Source organism: Hemitrygon akajei, chromosome 20 (genome assembly GCF_048418815.1).
Source record: "Hemitrygon akajei chromosome 20, sHemAka1.3, whole genome shotgun sequence".
Taxonomy (NCBI): domain Eukaryota; kingdom Metazoa; phylum Chordata; class Chondrichthyes; order Myliobatiformes; family Dasyatidae; genus Hemitrygon; species Hemitrygon akajei.
Window position 1 is genome coordinate 64,610,100 of NC_133143.1, and position 15,643 is coordinate 64,625,742.

The following is a 15,643-nucleotide window of genomic DNA, read 5'->3' on the forward strand; positions in this document are numbered from 1 at the left end:
TTGTGATTTTTTTTTTGCAGCAGTACCTAGCTGTAAATATGTGCCTAAGACTTTTGCAAAGTATTATAGCTCTGAAGTAATATTATTTTATTAGGGATGGTGATACATTTGGAAAATCAAATACCTACTCAAGGATGATAAAATCTGAAATTTATTCAATACATTAGGCATGTTACTTTTGGATGCAGAAACATAATATTACATCGAACATAGAAAATGCCAGCACAATATTGACCCACAATGCTGTGCCGCCCTGTTAACCAACCCTTCCCTCCTACATGGCCCTCCATTTTTCTATCTCTAAGGAATCAAAATGCCACTAAGCCATATGGCAGTTCAACCATTATGGCCAGTGAATGTTGCGAAGAGAGCCTGGGGTAAAGTGAAAGCCTCTACAGGGAGCTCAGAAACCACTGGGCAGAGAATTAAAGTAATTGACACAATAATTAGAAGGGAAATGACAAAAAATCTTCTTTATCCAGAAAACGCATTGCCTTAAAGACCTCATCACTTAGAGCCATAGGTGGAATCAGACCCTTCAGGCCATCTTGTCCGTGCCAACCATCTAAGCACTTGGGAATGCTCTGATAAACCTGTGTGCTGCAGGACTGCAGACCTTATGCTGGAAGATGGGGTTAAGCTCTTCATGCACATAAAAAATTGGGCAGTATGGTAGTTAACCGTGGTTAGCGCGACACCTTACAATACCAGCAACTGGGGTTTAATCCCCGCTGCTGTCTGTAAGGAGTTTGTACCTTCTGCTTGTCATCACGTGGGTTTCCTCTGGGTGCTCCAGTTTCCTCCCACAGTCCAAAGACGTACTGGTTGGTAGGTTAGTCAGTCATTGTAAACTGTCCCATGGTTAGGCTAGGATTAGCTGGGCGGCACGCCTCGAAGGGCCGGAAGGGCCCATTCTGTGCTGTGTCTCAATAAATAAAAATAATAAAAGATCCAAGATTCAAGTTTACTTGTCGTCTTTACATCAAAACGTACTATGAAATGTATTGTTGCTTTAACAATTGACACACCCTGCTTATGGCAGCCTGGAAGCATCGCCTCATGTTCTGGCACCAACATAACATGCCCACAATGGTTGGTAGAACACGCCCAACAGCAAAACAAACCCCATTCCTCCCTCTCACCCACGCAGATACATAGTCCTTTAAGCCCAGGAAGGGCCTCTAAGCCTCTAGCTGACGTGGACTCGGGTCTGCAGACACCGGGATTTGACCTCCCCAGCAGACTCGCAAACTCAGCTCCAGCCAATGGGCCCAAAGGTCAAAGACCGCCATCTGATGAGTGATTTCTATGGTACGAGAGCAGGCTTGGCTCAGGGGAAGGACACCGACGCAAGAACAAAAACAGATCAACGAGAAGAATTTTTGTGATTCTAATTGCTTCTGATAGTTCCAATATTGTGCTCCCTGCCTTCGTCGTTTGATGTGGTTTTGTTGCAGATGGCCTAACTTGATTTAGCAGACTTTAACATTTCAAACCAGAGATTACTTTCGCAAGCAATCCATTTACTGGGCCATTCCGCAAGACACAACAAATGAAGCTCGTGCACTCTCTGCAGTCGTACACATCCTCACTCAGTGAGAGGAAAGGAGTTCTGAAATAGAGACATAGAGCACTACAGCACAGATAGAGACCCTGCGTCCCATCTAGTCCATGCCGAACTGTTACTCTGCTTAGTCCGATTGATCTGCACCTGGACCATAGCCCTCCATAACCCTCCCATCCGTGTACCAATCCAGATTTCTCTGAAATGTTGAAATCAAACCCACATCCATCACTTGTGCTGGCAGCTCATTCCACACTCACACCACCCTGAGTGAAGAGGTTCCACTCGTGTTCCCCTTAAATATTTCACCTTTCACCCTTAATCTCTGGTTCTAGTCTCACCCACTTTAGTACAAAAAGCCTGCTTACATTTACCCTATCTATAACCCTCATCATTTAGCATACATCTATCAAATCTCCCCTCAATCTCCTATGGTCCAGGGAATTAAGTCTTAACCTGTTCAACCTTTCCCTATAACTCAGGCATCCGGTTGAAAATGAGTAAACCCCATATTGTTTCCTCTTAAAGTATATATACAACGTTGCTCAAATATTACTGAAATATTAAACACACAACAAAGACCACCATACAGCCTCTGAGCACTATGGAGGACGCTTTCCCAGGACCGGTGCAGTGCAGCAAAAGCAGCTGGGCTTCATAGGGACAAGCACAGGAAGCAATTGGTCCTGTTCCTTTTCCCACCATGCACCTGCTTCTGTTAGAGATTAAGGACTGGTTCCCCTCCCCCAGCCCACAGCCTGTGAAGAAATACTCTGCCGGATGATATTCTCCTCAGAATCAGAATCAGGTTTAATTTTATAGAACATAGACAAGCACAGCACAAGAACAGGCTCTTTAACCCAAAACATTGTGACAATCCAATTGAGTTGATAATCAAATGGTTAACTAAACCAATCCACTCTGCCTACACAATGTCCATATCCTTTCATTTTCTCACAGCCGTGTGCCTATCCAAATATCTTTTATAAGACTCTAATGTGTCTGCTTATACTATATTTGTCATGATTTTTTTTTTGTTTTGCAGCAGCTGTACAGTGCAAAACACAAAAATACTATAAATTACAAAAGAAATATAATGAATGATTAACTTAAATAAGCAGTGCTAAAAGAGAGTAAAATTACTGAGGTAGATTTCATGGGTTGGTTCATTGTCTGTTCAGTAATGTGATGACAGACAGGAAGAAGCTGGTCCTAAAACATTGAGTGTGTGTCTTCAGGCTCCTGTACCTCCTCTCTGATGGTAGCTATGAGAAGAAAGCAGTGTGTGTATATATATATAGTGTGTGTGTGTGTGTGTGTGTGTGTGTGTGTGTGTGTGTGTGTGTGTGTGTGTGTGTGTGTGTGTGTGTGTGTGTGTGTGTGTGTGTGTGTGTGTGTGTGTGTGTGTGTGTAGAGTTAAATTAAGTAAGTAGTGCAGGTACTTATTTAATATAACAAAGTGGTGAGGTAGTGTTCATGGGTTCATTGTCCATTCAGAAACCTGATGGCAGAGGGCAAGAAGCTGTTCCTGAATATTGAGCATGTTTTTTTGTGCTCTTGCACCTCCCCCCTGATGGTAGCAATGAGAAAAGGCATGTCTTGGGTAATGAGAATCCTTAATGATGTATGCTGTCTCTTTTGAGATATTGCTCCATGGAAATGTCCTGGATGGAGGGGAGGCTAGTGCTGATGGAGCTGGCTGAGTTCAAACCTCTCTTCAGCTTATTGCCATCGTGTCGTACCAGATGGCGATGCAGGCAGCTCGAATGCCCTCCACAGTACATCTGTAGACATTTGTAAGTGAAGACACACATGTCTTCATGATTCAACGTATCAGGAACAGTTTCTTCGTCTGTGCCATCAGATTTCTGGATGGGCAATGAGCCATGAACACTTCCTCAGTATTCTTTCCTTCTCTTTTTGCACTACTTATTTAATTTATTTTTTAATATATACCTCTTGCTGTCATTGGTAGTTTTTATTACTCTGTATTGCAATGTAGTGCTGCTGCCTAACAACAATTTCATGACATCTGTCAGTGATATTAAACCTGATTCTGTTTCTACCAGTTGGAGGAAACCAGCCATGTAAAAACCCACTGTGCTCAGCACAGCATCCTACCATTTTTATTAAGCAGCTTTATTAGATTCAGTGTTTTCCCCTTTCAAATCTTAATTAGAAAAGAAGCAACAAGGTGTTTAAAACAGTGAATGAAAAGAGTGAATTAAGACTCTAAGTAAACCATTCTGAATTATACAGCCACTCTGTTAACAACATTGTGGCACTCACGACTGTCCATATCAGGCAATTTTGGAATGGTCCAGAGTGTGTACAGTTGTCTTACAGGGATCTCCAACAAGACCATAAGATTTCAGGACAGAATTAGGCCATTTGGCCCATCGAGTCTGTTCCACTATTCCATCATGGCTGAAGTATCTATTTAGCTTCCAGTTCAGAATGCTTTTGGATTTTTCAGTCTATCCTTGTCACATCTCAAAATAAGATAATCAGCAAAATAAACACCAACCAGCAATTGACAGTAAATAAAAAAGGCATGCAAAGTCGAAGAACATTGCTCACCTTGATTCAGTGACTTGTTTTTACAATTGCAACATTGCTAATTTTTCAGCCTCACAAGTCACTGATAATTTATTCAGGCACAACGAGGAAACTGGATTGAAAGTCAGTGGGTGAGTGAGGGTTGATGGGTGGATGGGTCATTGTAGGAAGGATTGATTGAAAATACAATTACAGGGTAACGGTATATAAATTATGTTTATGACATTGAAAGGCAAAGGAAACACTTCAAAGATAACATCAGAATCAGCCTGAAGATATCCAGCATTATATCGAACAGCTGGGAAGGTTTTGAACTCAATAGAGAAACTGATGGAAATCTGTTCCAGAGGGGGCTGCATGACGTGAGAACGGAGCAGAGAACATGCAGCAGCTGCGAACGGAGAGACTGGACAACCTAAAGAACCAACCACTGACCACAGCCACCACTTACTTTTGCCCGCACTGCGAGAGAATAAGGGGAGTGTGGATCGGTCTCTACAGCCTCCTCAGGACCCACCAATAGACAGCCCCTCAAGAGAACATCATACTTAACTCGAGTGATCACAATACTACTTTGACATTAACCCTTCCTAGGGACTCAGTCCACATCATACACTGCAGTTAAACGCTTCTTAGTTCAGCTCAAAGAGTATATAAAAGTTCTGGAAGTTTCTGGTATTACTTACTGCTGGTTGCATAACATATGGTTGATGAGGCATCCATGATGTACTCTGGACCTGTGTGAAGAATTATACCCAATTAGCAAATAAAAAATTAGAATAAAACTACAGCATCAAAGACACTAGGATATTAATATTAATTATATTACCATATAGGATTGTGCAAATGCATTTGGCAGTTCAAGTTTTAAAAATAGGGGAACTTTCAAATTTCAAAGTAAATTTGTTATCAAGGTACATAGCATCATTATGTACCGCATCGTACTACATCGGTGATCATGGTCTCATGACCATGATTTTTCTTATCAAGTTTTTCTACAGAATTGGTTTCCCATTGCCTTCTGGACAATGTCTTTACAAGAGGGGTGACCCCTGTCATTATCAATACTCCTCAGAGGTCGTCTGCCTGGTGTCAGTGGTTGCATGACCAGGACTAGTGATTTGCACCAGCTGCACATATGAACATCCACCACCAGCTCCCACGACTTCACGTGACCCTGATCAGGGGGCAGGGGGGAGCTGAGCAGGTGCTACACCTTACATAGAACATAGAACATAGAATAGTACAGCACATTACAGGCCCTTCAGCCCACAATGTTGTGCCGACCCTCAAACCCTGCCTCCCATATAACCCCCCACCTTAAATTCCTCCATATACCTGTCTAATAGTCTCTTAAAGTCCCACATAGGAGATTGGTAGGTAAAATCAAAGCTCAGGGCATCGGGGGGAAGACATTGACATGGATAGAAAACTGGTTGGCAGATAGAAAGCAAAGGGTAGCGGTGAATGGGTGTTTCTCGGAATGGCAGGTGGTGACTAGTGGGGTGCCACAGGGTTCGGTATTGGGACCACAGCTGTTTACAATTTACGTCAACAATTTAGATGAAGGCATTGAGAATAACATCAGCAAATTTGCTGATGATACTAAGCTGGGTGGCAGTGTGACATGTGATGAGGATGTTAGGAGAATTCAGGGTGACTTGGATAGGCTGAGTGAGTGGGCAGATACTTGGCAGATGACGTTTAATGTGAATAAGTGTGAGGTTATCCACTTTGGGAGTAAGAAAAGGAAGGCAGATTATTATCTGAACGGTGTAGAGTTAGGTAAGGGAGAAATACAAAGAGATCTAGGAGTCCTTGTTCATCAGTCACTGAAGGTGAATGAGCAAGTGCAGCAGGCAGTGAAGAAGGATAATGTAATGTTGGCCTTTATTACAAAGGAAATTGAGTACAAGAGCAAGGAAATCCTCTTGCATTTGTACAGAGCCTTGGTGAGACCACACCTGGAGTATTGTGTACAGTTTTGGTCTCCAGGGTTAAGGAAGGACATCCTGGCTGTAGAGGAAGTTCAGCGTAGATTCACGAGGTTAATTCCTGGGATGTCTGGACTGTCTTATGCAGAGAGGTTAGAGAGACTGGGCTTGTACACGCTGGAATTAAGGAGATTGAGAGGGGATCTGATTGAAACATACAAGATTATTAAGGGATTGGACAAGATAGAGGCAGGAAATATGTTCCAGATGCTGGGAGAGTCCAGTACCAGAGGGCATGGTTTGAGAATAAGGGGTAGGTCATTTAGGACAGAGTTAAGGAAAAACTTCTTCTCCCAGAGAGTTGTGGGGGTCTGGAATGCACTGCCTTGGAAGGTAGTGGAGGCCAATTCTCTGGATGCTTTCAAGAAGGAGCTAGATAGGTATCTTATGGAATGGGGAATCAAGGGATATGGGAACAAGGCAGGAACCGGGTATTGATAGTAGTTGATCAGCCATGATCTCAAAATGGCAGTGCAGGCTCGAAGGGCCAAATGGTCTACTTCTGCACCTATTGTCTATTGTCTATTAAACTTCACTAGTGTATCTGCCTCCACCACTGACTCAGGCAGTGCATTCCACGTACCAACCACTCTCTGAGTGAAAAACCTTCCTCTAATATCCCCCTTGAACTTCCCTTCCCTTACCTTAAGGCCATGTCCTCTTGTACTGAGCAGTGGTGCCCTGGGGAAGAGGCGCTGGCTGTCCACTCTGTCTATTCCTCTTAATATCTTGTACACCTCTATCATGTCTGCTCTCATCCTCCTTCTCTCCAAAGAGTAAACCCCTAGCTCCCTTAATCTCTGATCATAATCCATACTCTCTAAACCAGGCAGCATCCTGGTAAATCTCCTCTGTACCCTTTCCAATGCTTCCACATCCTTCCTGTACTGAGGCGACCAGAACGGGACACAGTACTCCAAGTGTGGCCTAACTAGAGTTTTATAGAGTTGCATCATTACATCGCGTCTCTTAAACTCTATCCCACGACTTATGAAAGCTAACACCCCATAAGCTTTCTTAACTACCCTATCTACCTGTGAGGCAACTTTCAGGGATCTGTGGACATGTACCCCCAGATCCCTCTGCTCCTCCACACTACCAAGTATCCTGCCATTTACTTTGTACTCTGCCTTGGAGTTTGTCCTTCCAAAGTGTACCACCTCACACTTCTCCAGGTTGAACTCCATCTGCCACTTCTCAGCCCACTTCTGCATCCTATCAATGTCTCTCTGCAATCTTTGATAATCCTCTACACTATCTACAACACCACCAACCTTTGTGTCATCTGCAAACTTGCCAACCCACCCTTCTACCCCCACATCCAGGTCGTTAATAAAAATCACAAAAGTAGAGGTCCCAGAACAGATCCTTGTGAGACACCACTAGTCACAACCCTCCAATCTGAATGCACTCCCTCCACCACGACCCTCTGCCTTCTGCAGGCAAGTCAATTTTGAATCCACCTGGCCAAACTTCCCTGGATCCCATGCCTTCTGACTTTCTGAATAAGCCTACCATGTGGAACCTTGTCAAATGCCTTACTAAAATCCGTGTAGATCACATCCACTGCACTACCCTCATCTATATGCCTGGTCACCTCCTCAAAGAACTCTATCAGGCTTGTTAGGCATGATCTGCCCTTCACAAAGCCATGCTGACTGTCCCTGATCAGACCATGATTCTCTAAATGCCTATAGATCCTATCTCTAAGAATCTTTTCCAACAACTTTCCCACCACAGACGTAAGGCTCACTGGTTACCCAACAGTAACCTGCAGGCTAGCGGAGGGAAGGAGCACCTTACACCCCCTTTGATAGAGATGTATCTCAACCCCACCACCCAAAGTGGAGATAGTGTATGTCACCATATACTGTCTTGCGATTCATTTTTTTTGCAAGCATTTGCAAGAAAATAAAGAAATACAACAGAATTTATTAAAAAAAACTCTACTTAACAAAGACTGACAAACATCTAGTATACGAAAGAGGAAAGATCATGCAAATGATTTGAAAAAAGTAAATAACTAATACTGAGTTGTAGAGTTGTTGAAAATGAGTCCATATGTTATGAAGTCAGTTGAAAGTTGTGGTGAGTGATGTTATTCACGTTGGTTCAGGGTCCTGATGGTTGAAGGGTAATAACTGTTCTTGAACCTGGTGGTGTGGGACCTGAAGCTCCTGTACCTCCTAGCAATAGTAGTAGCAAGAAGAAAGCGTGGTCTGGATGACGAAAGTCATTAGTGATAGATGCTGCTTTCTTGTGTTCATTCTGTGGAAGTGTGCTCAATAATGGGGGAAGCCTTGCCGGTTGAATTTTGAAAATTTTGAAATGAACATACAGATCAGGAATATTGACAAATTAATAAATTAGCAATTTGACTTGTGCTTTCTGTATATTGCAGATTCAAATCAAATCACGTCTCGGCAATCCTCACAAAGGGTTGCATTAATGTGGGAGGATATTGAAATAAACCTCTACAAAATCTGTTCGTGAGTATGCCACATTGTAAAAGCAATAGAAGTTCATTGCTGTTACACATGATAAAAAAGAACAATGTTAAATAGTGATATAGAAAATTATTTTAAATTGCAGTAGATAGATGATGAGATGGGTATATAAATGGCATATTTGAAAGGCTAAAGAATAATCAATACCAAAGAATGGGCTTTCCGATAGAACTGTAGAGACAAAATCTCTGGAATCACTTAGATACAACTAGGGGTATTAGCTACACTGCAGGTAGCTTGGGATTTTCCCAATCAGAATCAGAATCATGTTTAATATCACTGGCATATGTCGTCAAATTTGTTGCTTCATGACAAATGACAATGTTATACATATGTTAAAAAACAGATTATTAAGCAGTGAAGATACATTTTGGATGCTTTAACTAAACAAATGGCCCAGATATGCTACAAATTTGAAAAACAAATCTAGAAGAAGGAATTAGTTCTCTTTGAACCTCTGAAGTTTTCTACTCCTAAGGGTGGAGGAGGTCAGATGATTAGACATGTTTAATGTGGAGACAGATAAAGTTTGTGGAAACTGACGTAGAAGAGGAGTTGAGTTCAGCATAGTTCACCCATGATTAGACAGAATGGTCGGGTGGGTGTGAGGGGCGTGATGTCTTCTCATTGCTACAATCGGGGAGGAGGTAAAGGAGCCTGAACATCTACACACAGTGTTTTAGGAACAGCTTCTTCCCCTCTGCCATCAGATTTCTGAACGGTCCATGAACACTACCTCAGCAATTTTCTCTTTTTGCACTACTTATTTATTTAGTTATGTATTTTTTATAGATTTTTATTGTAATTTATAATTTTCAGGTATTGCACTGCACTGCTGTTGCAAAACAACAAATTTCACAATACATAACAGTGACAATAAATTTGCTTCTGATTTTTTTTTCTGGTGTTGTGCTTTTGAGTTTATATTAAGATGCTTCTTAATTGACAGTTTCACATATCAACAAGTGAATAACACAAAACCTCGGGAAAATCACTTTGTATCCAGGACATCTTTAGGAAGCAGTGTCTCAGAAAGGCAGCATCCATTATTAAGGACCTCCAGCACCCAGTGCATGTACTTTTCTCACTGTTACCATCAGGTAGGAGGTACAGAAACCTGAAGGCACACACTCAGCGATTCAGGAACAGCTTCTTCCCCTCTGCCATCTGATTCCTAAATGGACATTGAACCCTTGGACACTACCTCACTTTTTTTTAATATACAGTATTTCTGTTTTCGCACATTTAAAAAGTAATCTATTCAATATATATAATTTATTTATTTATTATGTTTTATTTTTTTTTCCTCTCTCTCTGCTAGATTATGTATTGCATTGAACTGCTGCTGCTAAGTTAACAAATTTCACATCACATGCCGGTCATGATAAACCTGATTCTGATTCTTTGTACCAGAGACTTTGCTTAATGCTTCAAAAGAAAGTTCATCAGCCTTAAATGTTTCTCCCTCAAGACTTGATGCTACCTGACTTGCTGAAAAATTTTGCATGTTCTCCTCTTTATTGATTATTAATAATATCAATCAGAATGAAGGTGTACCAAGAAAATTTGTAAGGATATTACCGAGCATTGAGGATACCAGGTGCAGGTTGATGGGACTTGGCAGAATAATTGTTTGGCACAGACTAGATGGGCCAAAGGGCCTGTTTTTGTGCTGTAATGTTCTACGACTCTATTTTTGTGAATCGTGAAGTAACTACGTCCTGCCCTCAACAGGTATGTGAACAGATGCAATTGGGTTACGTTTATTTACACATTAACCCCTCTGTCATAAGCTCATCATCTCTCATTCTCTTCATGCAAGATCCCGGTTTATTTGTAAATTTTTGAAAAGGAGTCTCTGAATGTCATAACTTGGAACTGGTGATGTGCGTGTGGGGGAGTGGAGAAATTAACTAAAATTTATTTTTTAATTATGACAATTATCCATTCTAAAGAAATAACTGAACAGCTGGGAAACAAATGCTTCAGTTACTTATCTTTCTTTTCTATCTTAACAGTCATTTTGATAAGATCAACTGAAGAACTCTTACGATTAAAATCCCTTATAATAATTAGTAAGACACAGAAAATGCTGAAGGAACTGCAGTTCAGGCACCATCTCATCCTAAGGAGAGGTGTAAAGAGTCGACATTTCAGGCGGAGACCCTTCATCATGTTTCATGTGCCCTGATGAAGGGTTTTGGCCCAAAACATCATCTGTTCATTCTTCTACACAGACGCTGCCTGACCTGCTGAGTGTCTCCAGCATTTTGTGTGCGTTGTTCTGGATTTCCAGCATCTGCAGAATCTCTTCTGTTTTTGCTCTGACAGTTTTAAATCTTGTTCCATTCATGTTTTGTTTTAATTCAAGCTGACTTCCTTCAACAGCACAATGGAGTCAATCTTGGCCCGTCTTCATCACTATTATTTAAATGGTTCGGCGCGGATAAGATAGACCGAAGGTCTTTTTCTGTACTGTACTTTTCTATGACTCTTAATATTCCTTCCACAAAATGAAATAATGTGGCTACATTGATTATCCACACTGACTTGCATTTTCTATTAGGCTTTTAAATTATTATACATAAAATTTTTCATTTGCATAATGATACAGAGAAGACATCCACTGAACAATGATAAAACTAAGCACCTCGAAGAGAATAACTGTAAGGTATTTTTCCAATGTCACACATTTCATCTTTGCAGAGGGTTGGTTGAAGCACAGGTGAAATGACAAAACAATATGGTTCATGCTCTTTGAGAACGTGGTTCTTATACCCAAGGGCTTCGGTGATAACTGAGAGGTTGAAACCCCTTCTCAGATATTGCAGGTTCTAAGTTAGATTGCTGGAGTACTTTACTTTATTGCTGTCTTTAACCAATTCCCAATTGAAATTGCAGCATTAGGTCAGGCCAAGTTTCGATCACCGAGGGGCTGAAACTTGTAAGTAATATGCTGCATAGGGAGCTGAAAATCATAAACACAAGAGATTCTGCAGATGCTGGAAATCCAGAGCAATGCCCACAAAATACTGGAGGAACTCAGCAGATCACACAGCATCTGTGGAGAGGAAAAAAATCAATCGATGTTTCAGGCCGAGACCCTTCATCAGCGCTGAAAAGGAAGGGAAAAGTAGTCTTTCCAGTCCTGATGAAGGGTCTCGGCCTGAAATGTTGACAGAGAGTCAGGTTTAGATTCAGCAGCCTCGTTTTATATTGACACAGTGCCACCATTCTGAAAACACCATCAATAAACTGAGCTGTACTCATTGAGTGATTTTGTTATGTTTCTGGGTGAATAATCTGCATAAAGAACTTATTACTGTAATTTTCAAGAAAGAAGAGATGTACGTCCCTATTAATAATATAAAGCACATTTATTTCTGTGTGTAAAGCTATTTTTTCTTCCTCCCTTTGTTCTGTTTATCTTGGTGCACTGACTAAATAACGTGACATCTTCCCCCAGGACATGCAGTCTTCTCACTGCTACTATCAGGGAGGAGGTACAGGAGCCTGAAGACACACACTCAATGTTTCAGGAACAGCTTTTTTCCCTCTGCTGTCAGATTCCTGAATGGATGTTGAACCCATGAACACTGCTTTATTATTTTTGTTCCCATTTTGCACAACTTATTTAATTTAATCTTTAATATATATTTCTTATTGTAATTTGTCGTATCTTTATGTATTGTACTGTACTGCTGCTGTAAAACAACTTTCATGGAATTATAAGGAAAGGTTGAAAAGGTTAGGATTTTATTCCCTGCAGTGCAGGAGACGGAAGGAATATTTGATAGAAGTACACCAAATTACAAGGGTATAGACAGGGTTAACGCAGGCAGCCATTTTCCACTGAGGTTGGGTGAGACTAGTTCATGGGTTAAGGGTGAAAGGTGAAATGTTTAAGGGTTACTTGAGGAGCAATGTCTTCACTCAGAGAGTGGCGAGAGTGTGGAATGAACTGCCTGCATAAGTGGTGGATGAAGGTCTGGTAACACCATTTAACAGAAATTTGGATAGGTACATTAATAGGAGGGGTACGGAGGCTATGGTCTGGGTGCAGGTTGATAGGACTAAGCTGAGTATTAGTTCAGCATGGATAGATGGGCTGAAGGGCTTGCTTCTGTACTGTAATGCTTTAGGGCTCTATGATAATAATTTTGATCCAGCTTCACTGATATCAAAGTCTGGGTGACCAATGCTTCAACCATGCATTGAATAAGCAATTTGGCATGAGGGTTAATTTGACATAAAATATTCGCAAGCTCTGTAACTCACATATGCTGTTACCATGAATACAGTTTGGAGCTGGGGCATTGATACTCGGGAGTCTTTGTCTCCGGACGCCAACTTCAAAATGTTTCTGGTCTCTTCATAGTGCTGAATATTTCTAGAAATATTTCTCAAAGAATGTAAAGAAATTCCAATTTTCAAATCCCTACTTGTATTACAAAAGACTGAGTTTAGTGACATGGAAGCTGTACAAATGGCACTAGCCGTTATGGTATTGAGGAGATTGTGTAAAGAGATTACAGAAAAACTGATATGTGGGTTATTGAAGCTTCGCTTCACAATGACGGCCAGAACATGTATTCAGAAGCAGACAAGGGGAATCATATAATGGCTTGAGCAAGTTATGTTAAAAAAAAACAACTTGCAACGTTTGCAAGAGCTGAATAAAACTGCCAGATGGGAATCTTCTGAAGCCTATGACAGAAGTTTGAAAAGCAAACATCTTAAATCTTAGCTCCAATATAAACAAATTTCTCCTTTTCCTCCTCCTTCCAAGTAGTAAAAAAAGCCTGTGCATTTTTGGCTTATTTGCATGCATTAAGAATATAGAACACAGAACAGTACAGTACAGGAATGGGCTGTTCAGTTCACAATGTTGTTCTGAATCAATTAAATTAGTAATCAAACTGCTAACTGCTAACTGCTAACATATCCTTCCATTTTCCTTCCATTCATGTGCCCATCTAAATGCCTCTTAAAAGTCCCTCATGTATCTGCCTCCACCACAACCTCAGGCAGTGCAATCCAGACACCATTCTCTGTGTAAAAATCTTACCCCTCACATCTCCGTTAAGAGTAACCCCTCTCACCTTAAATGCATGCCCTCTGGTATTAGACATTTCAATCCTGGGGAAAAAAAAAGATTCTGCGTCTCTACTCTATCTATGGCTCTCATAATCTTAGATTATGTCAGATCTCCCATCAGTCTCCACTGTTCCAGAGAAAATAACCCAAGTTTGTCCAAACTCTCATTATAGCACACGCCCTGTAATGTAGCCAGCAACCCAATAAACCTCTTCTGCGCCCTCTGCAAAGCCTCAACAATCCTTCTACAATAGTATGACCATAACTGTATGCAATGTTCCAGATGCAGCCTAACTGGAGTTTTATAAAGCTGCAACATAACTTCCTGATTTTTGATGCCTTGAGTAATAAAGGCAAGCATGCCATATGCCTTCTGAATCTCCCTATCAGCCTGTGTAGTCACTTCCAGGGAGCTACCAACTTGGACCCCAAGATCCCTCTGCTCATCAGCACAGTTAAAGCTCTTGCTCTTAACAGTGTACTGTCTCTTTACATTTGACCTACCAAGGTGCAATACATCATTAAAAAAAATTTCTTTAAAGGAAATAAAAAAACTTAAAAGTGGTTAATATCTAATAGAGTAACAGTGGGAAGTTCTCCCTACCTGATATGTTGACACAGGAGAAGCAGCAATGTATGGTGTGATAGATGTCTGTGCAATCATACGATTTGTTGCAATACTGTATGGTGAAGAATAAAAACTGTGGGAAGCAAGAAGAATATTAGTTCAAGAAAAACTCCAGGCCAGAACTGTAGCTGGCATTCTCCTTCTGATCTGTCCAGCCCATTAAGCAATGGAATGGGCACGTCTAGAAGGAGCACACTTACAAACTACACAGACTAGAGGTTGAGCAATTCTAACTTATCAATGAGTCTTTCAGACATAATATTCAATTGTCAGGCTGCTGTCAGTCAGTATTCTCTTCAATATACCTAGAATCTTCATGTTACAGCGCACATATCAATAGCATGCGTGCACTCCGATATAATTTTTCCCGCAATATAATCAAACACTGCAGGTTACCAGATTAACTATCCCGAGACCAGCAGTAGGTTAGGAGCAAATGAGTTCAAATCACACCATTTGGGGAATTTAAATTTAGTTGATTAAACAATCAGAAATCAAGAGCTAGTGGGAATAATGATAATATAAAAATCTTATCTGATGTTGTCAAGAACAGATATCTGTTGGAAAAGTCTACCTTTACCTAAACACATCCATAGGTAACAGTAGACTCACAGCCTCTGAAGTGCCCTCGATAATTGACCATCATATCATTTACTTCAAAGCCAGTTAGGATGTTGTAAAATCATTTAAAATGTTTCTTACAGAATGAGACCCAAATGTGATACACAGTGAAAATAATGATCTTAAAATGGATTTTCCTCAATATGGTCATCCATTCCCAATGATTTGCAAAGCAATTCTTGATGTGATACTTAGTGTATAAATACAGTATTTATTATACTGTACTAATTTTAATATCACTAAAAGGATTAGGGAGTTGCAAAGAAACACAAAAACCCCAGGAAGAATATATTGCTGCAGTCAAAATATTTAATTTCAGTCCCAAAAACATTTATAAGATAAATGATGTATTTTTCTGACATCACTTAGAAAAAGTTGATGTGAATTGAAATATAAATACAGTGCCTGGTAAAAGTATTCAGCCCAAAGCCTTTGTTTGCATCAGTGAGTATTACAACCAAGGATTTTGATCAATTTACCTGAGAATTTATTTGTGAATCACATGTTCCTTTATTCCCCACAGTAATCTCCAAAAAAAACAGGGAAAATTGTAAAGCATGAAAAACAAAGTTGAATAACTGAAATGTCAGCAGTTCAGAAGTATTCATCCCTCTTTGCTCAGTACTTAGTTGAAGCACCTCTCACAGCTATTCCAGTCAGTAGTCTTTTGGAT

At 40.6% G+C, this 15,643-nt stretch overlaps 1 protein-coding gene across 4 annotated transcripts in view; it reads right to left on the minus strand.

Annotated features, from left to right (window-relative positions):
- Positions 1-15,643, minus strand: part of LOC140713876 (RNA-binding motif, single-stranded-interacting protein 3) — a 632,800-nt gene that overhangs the window by 69,968 nt on the left and 547,189 nt on the right. For all 4 annotated transcript variants that reach the window (XM_073024496.1, XM_073024497.1, XM_073024495.1 and 1 more), the window contains 2 exons: positions 14,326-14,422; positions 4,810-4,860 (listed from right to left, as the gene is read on the minus strand). In XM_073024496.1, coding sequence (XP_072880597.1) covers positions 4,810-4,860; positions 14,326-14,422 — 148 coding nt within the window. The remainder of the gene's footprint in view (positions 1-4,809; positions 4,861-14,325; positions 14,423-15,643) is intronic.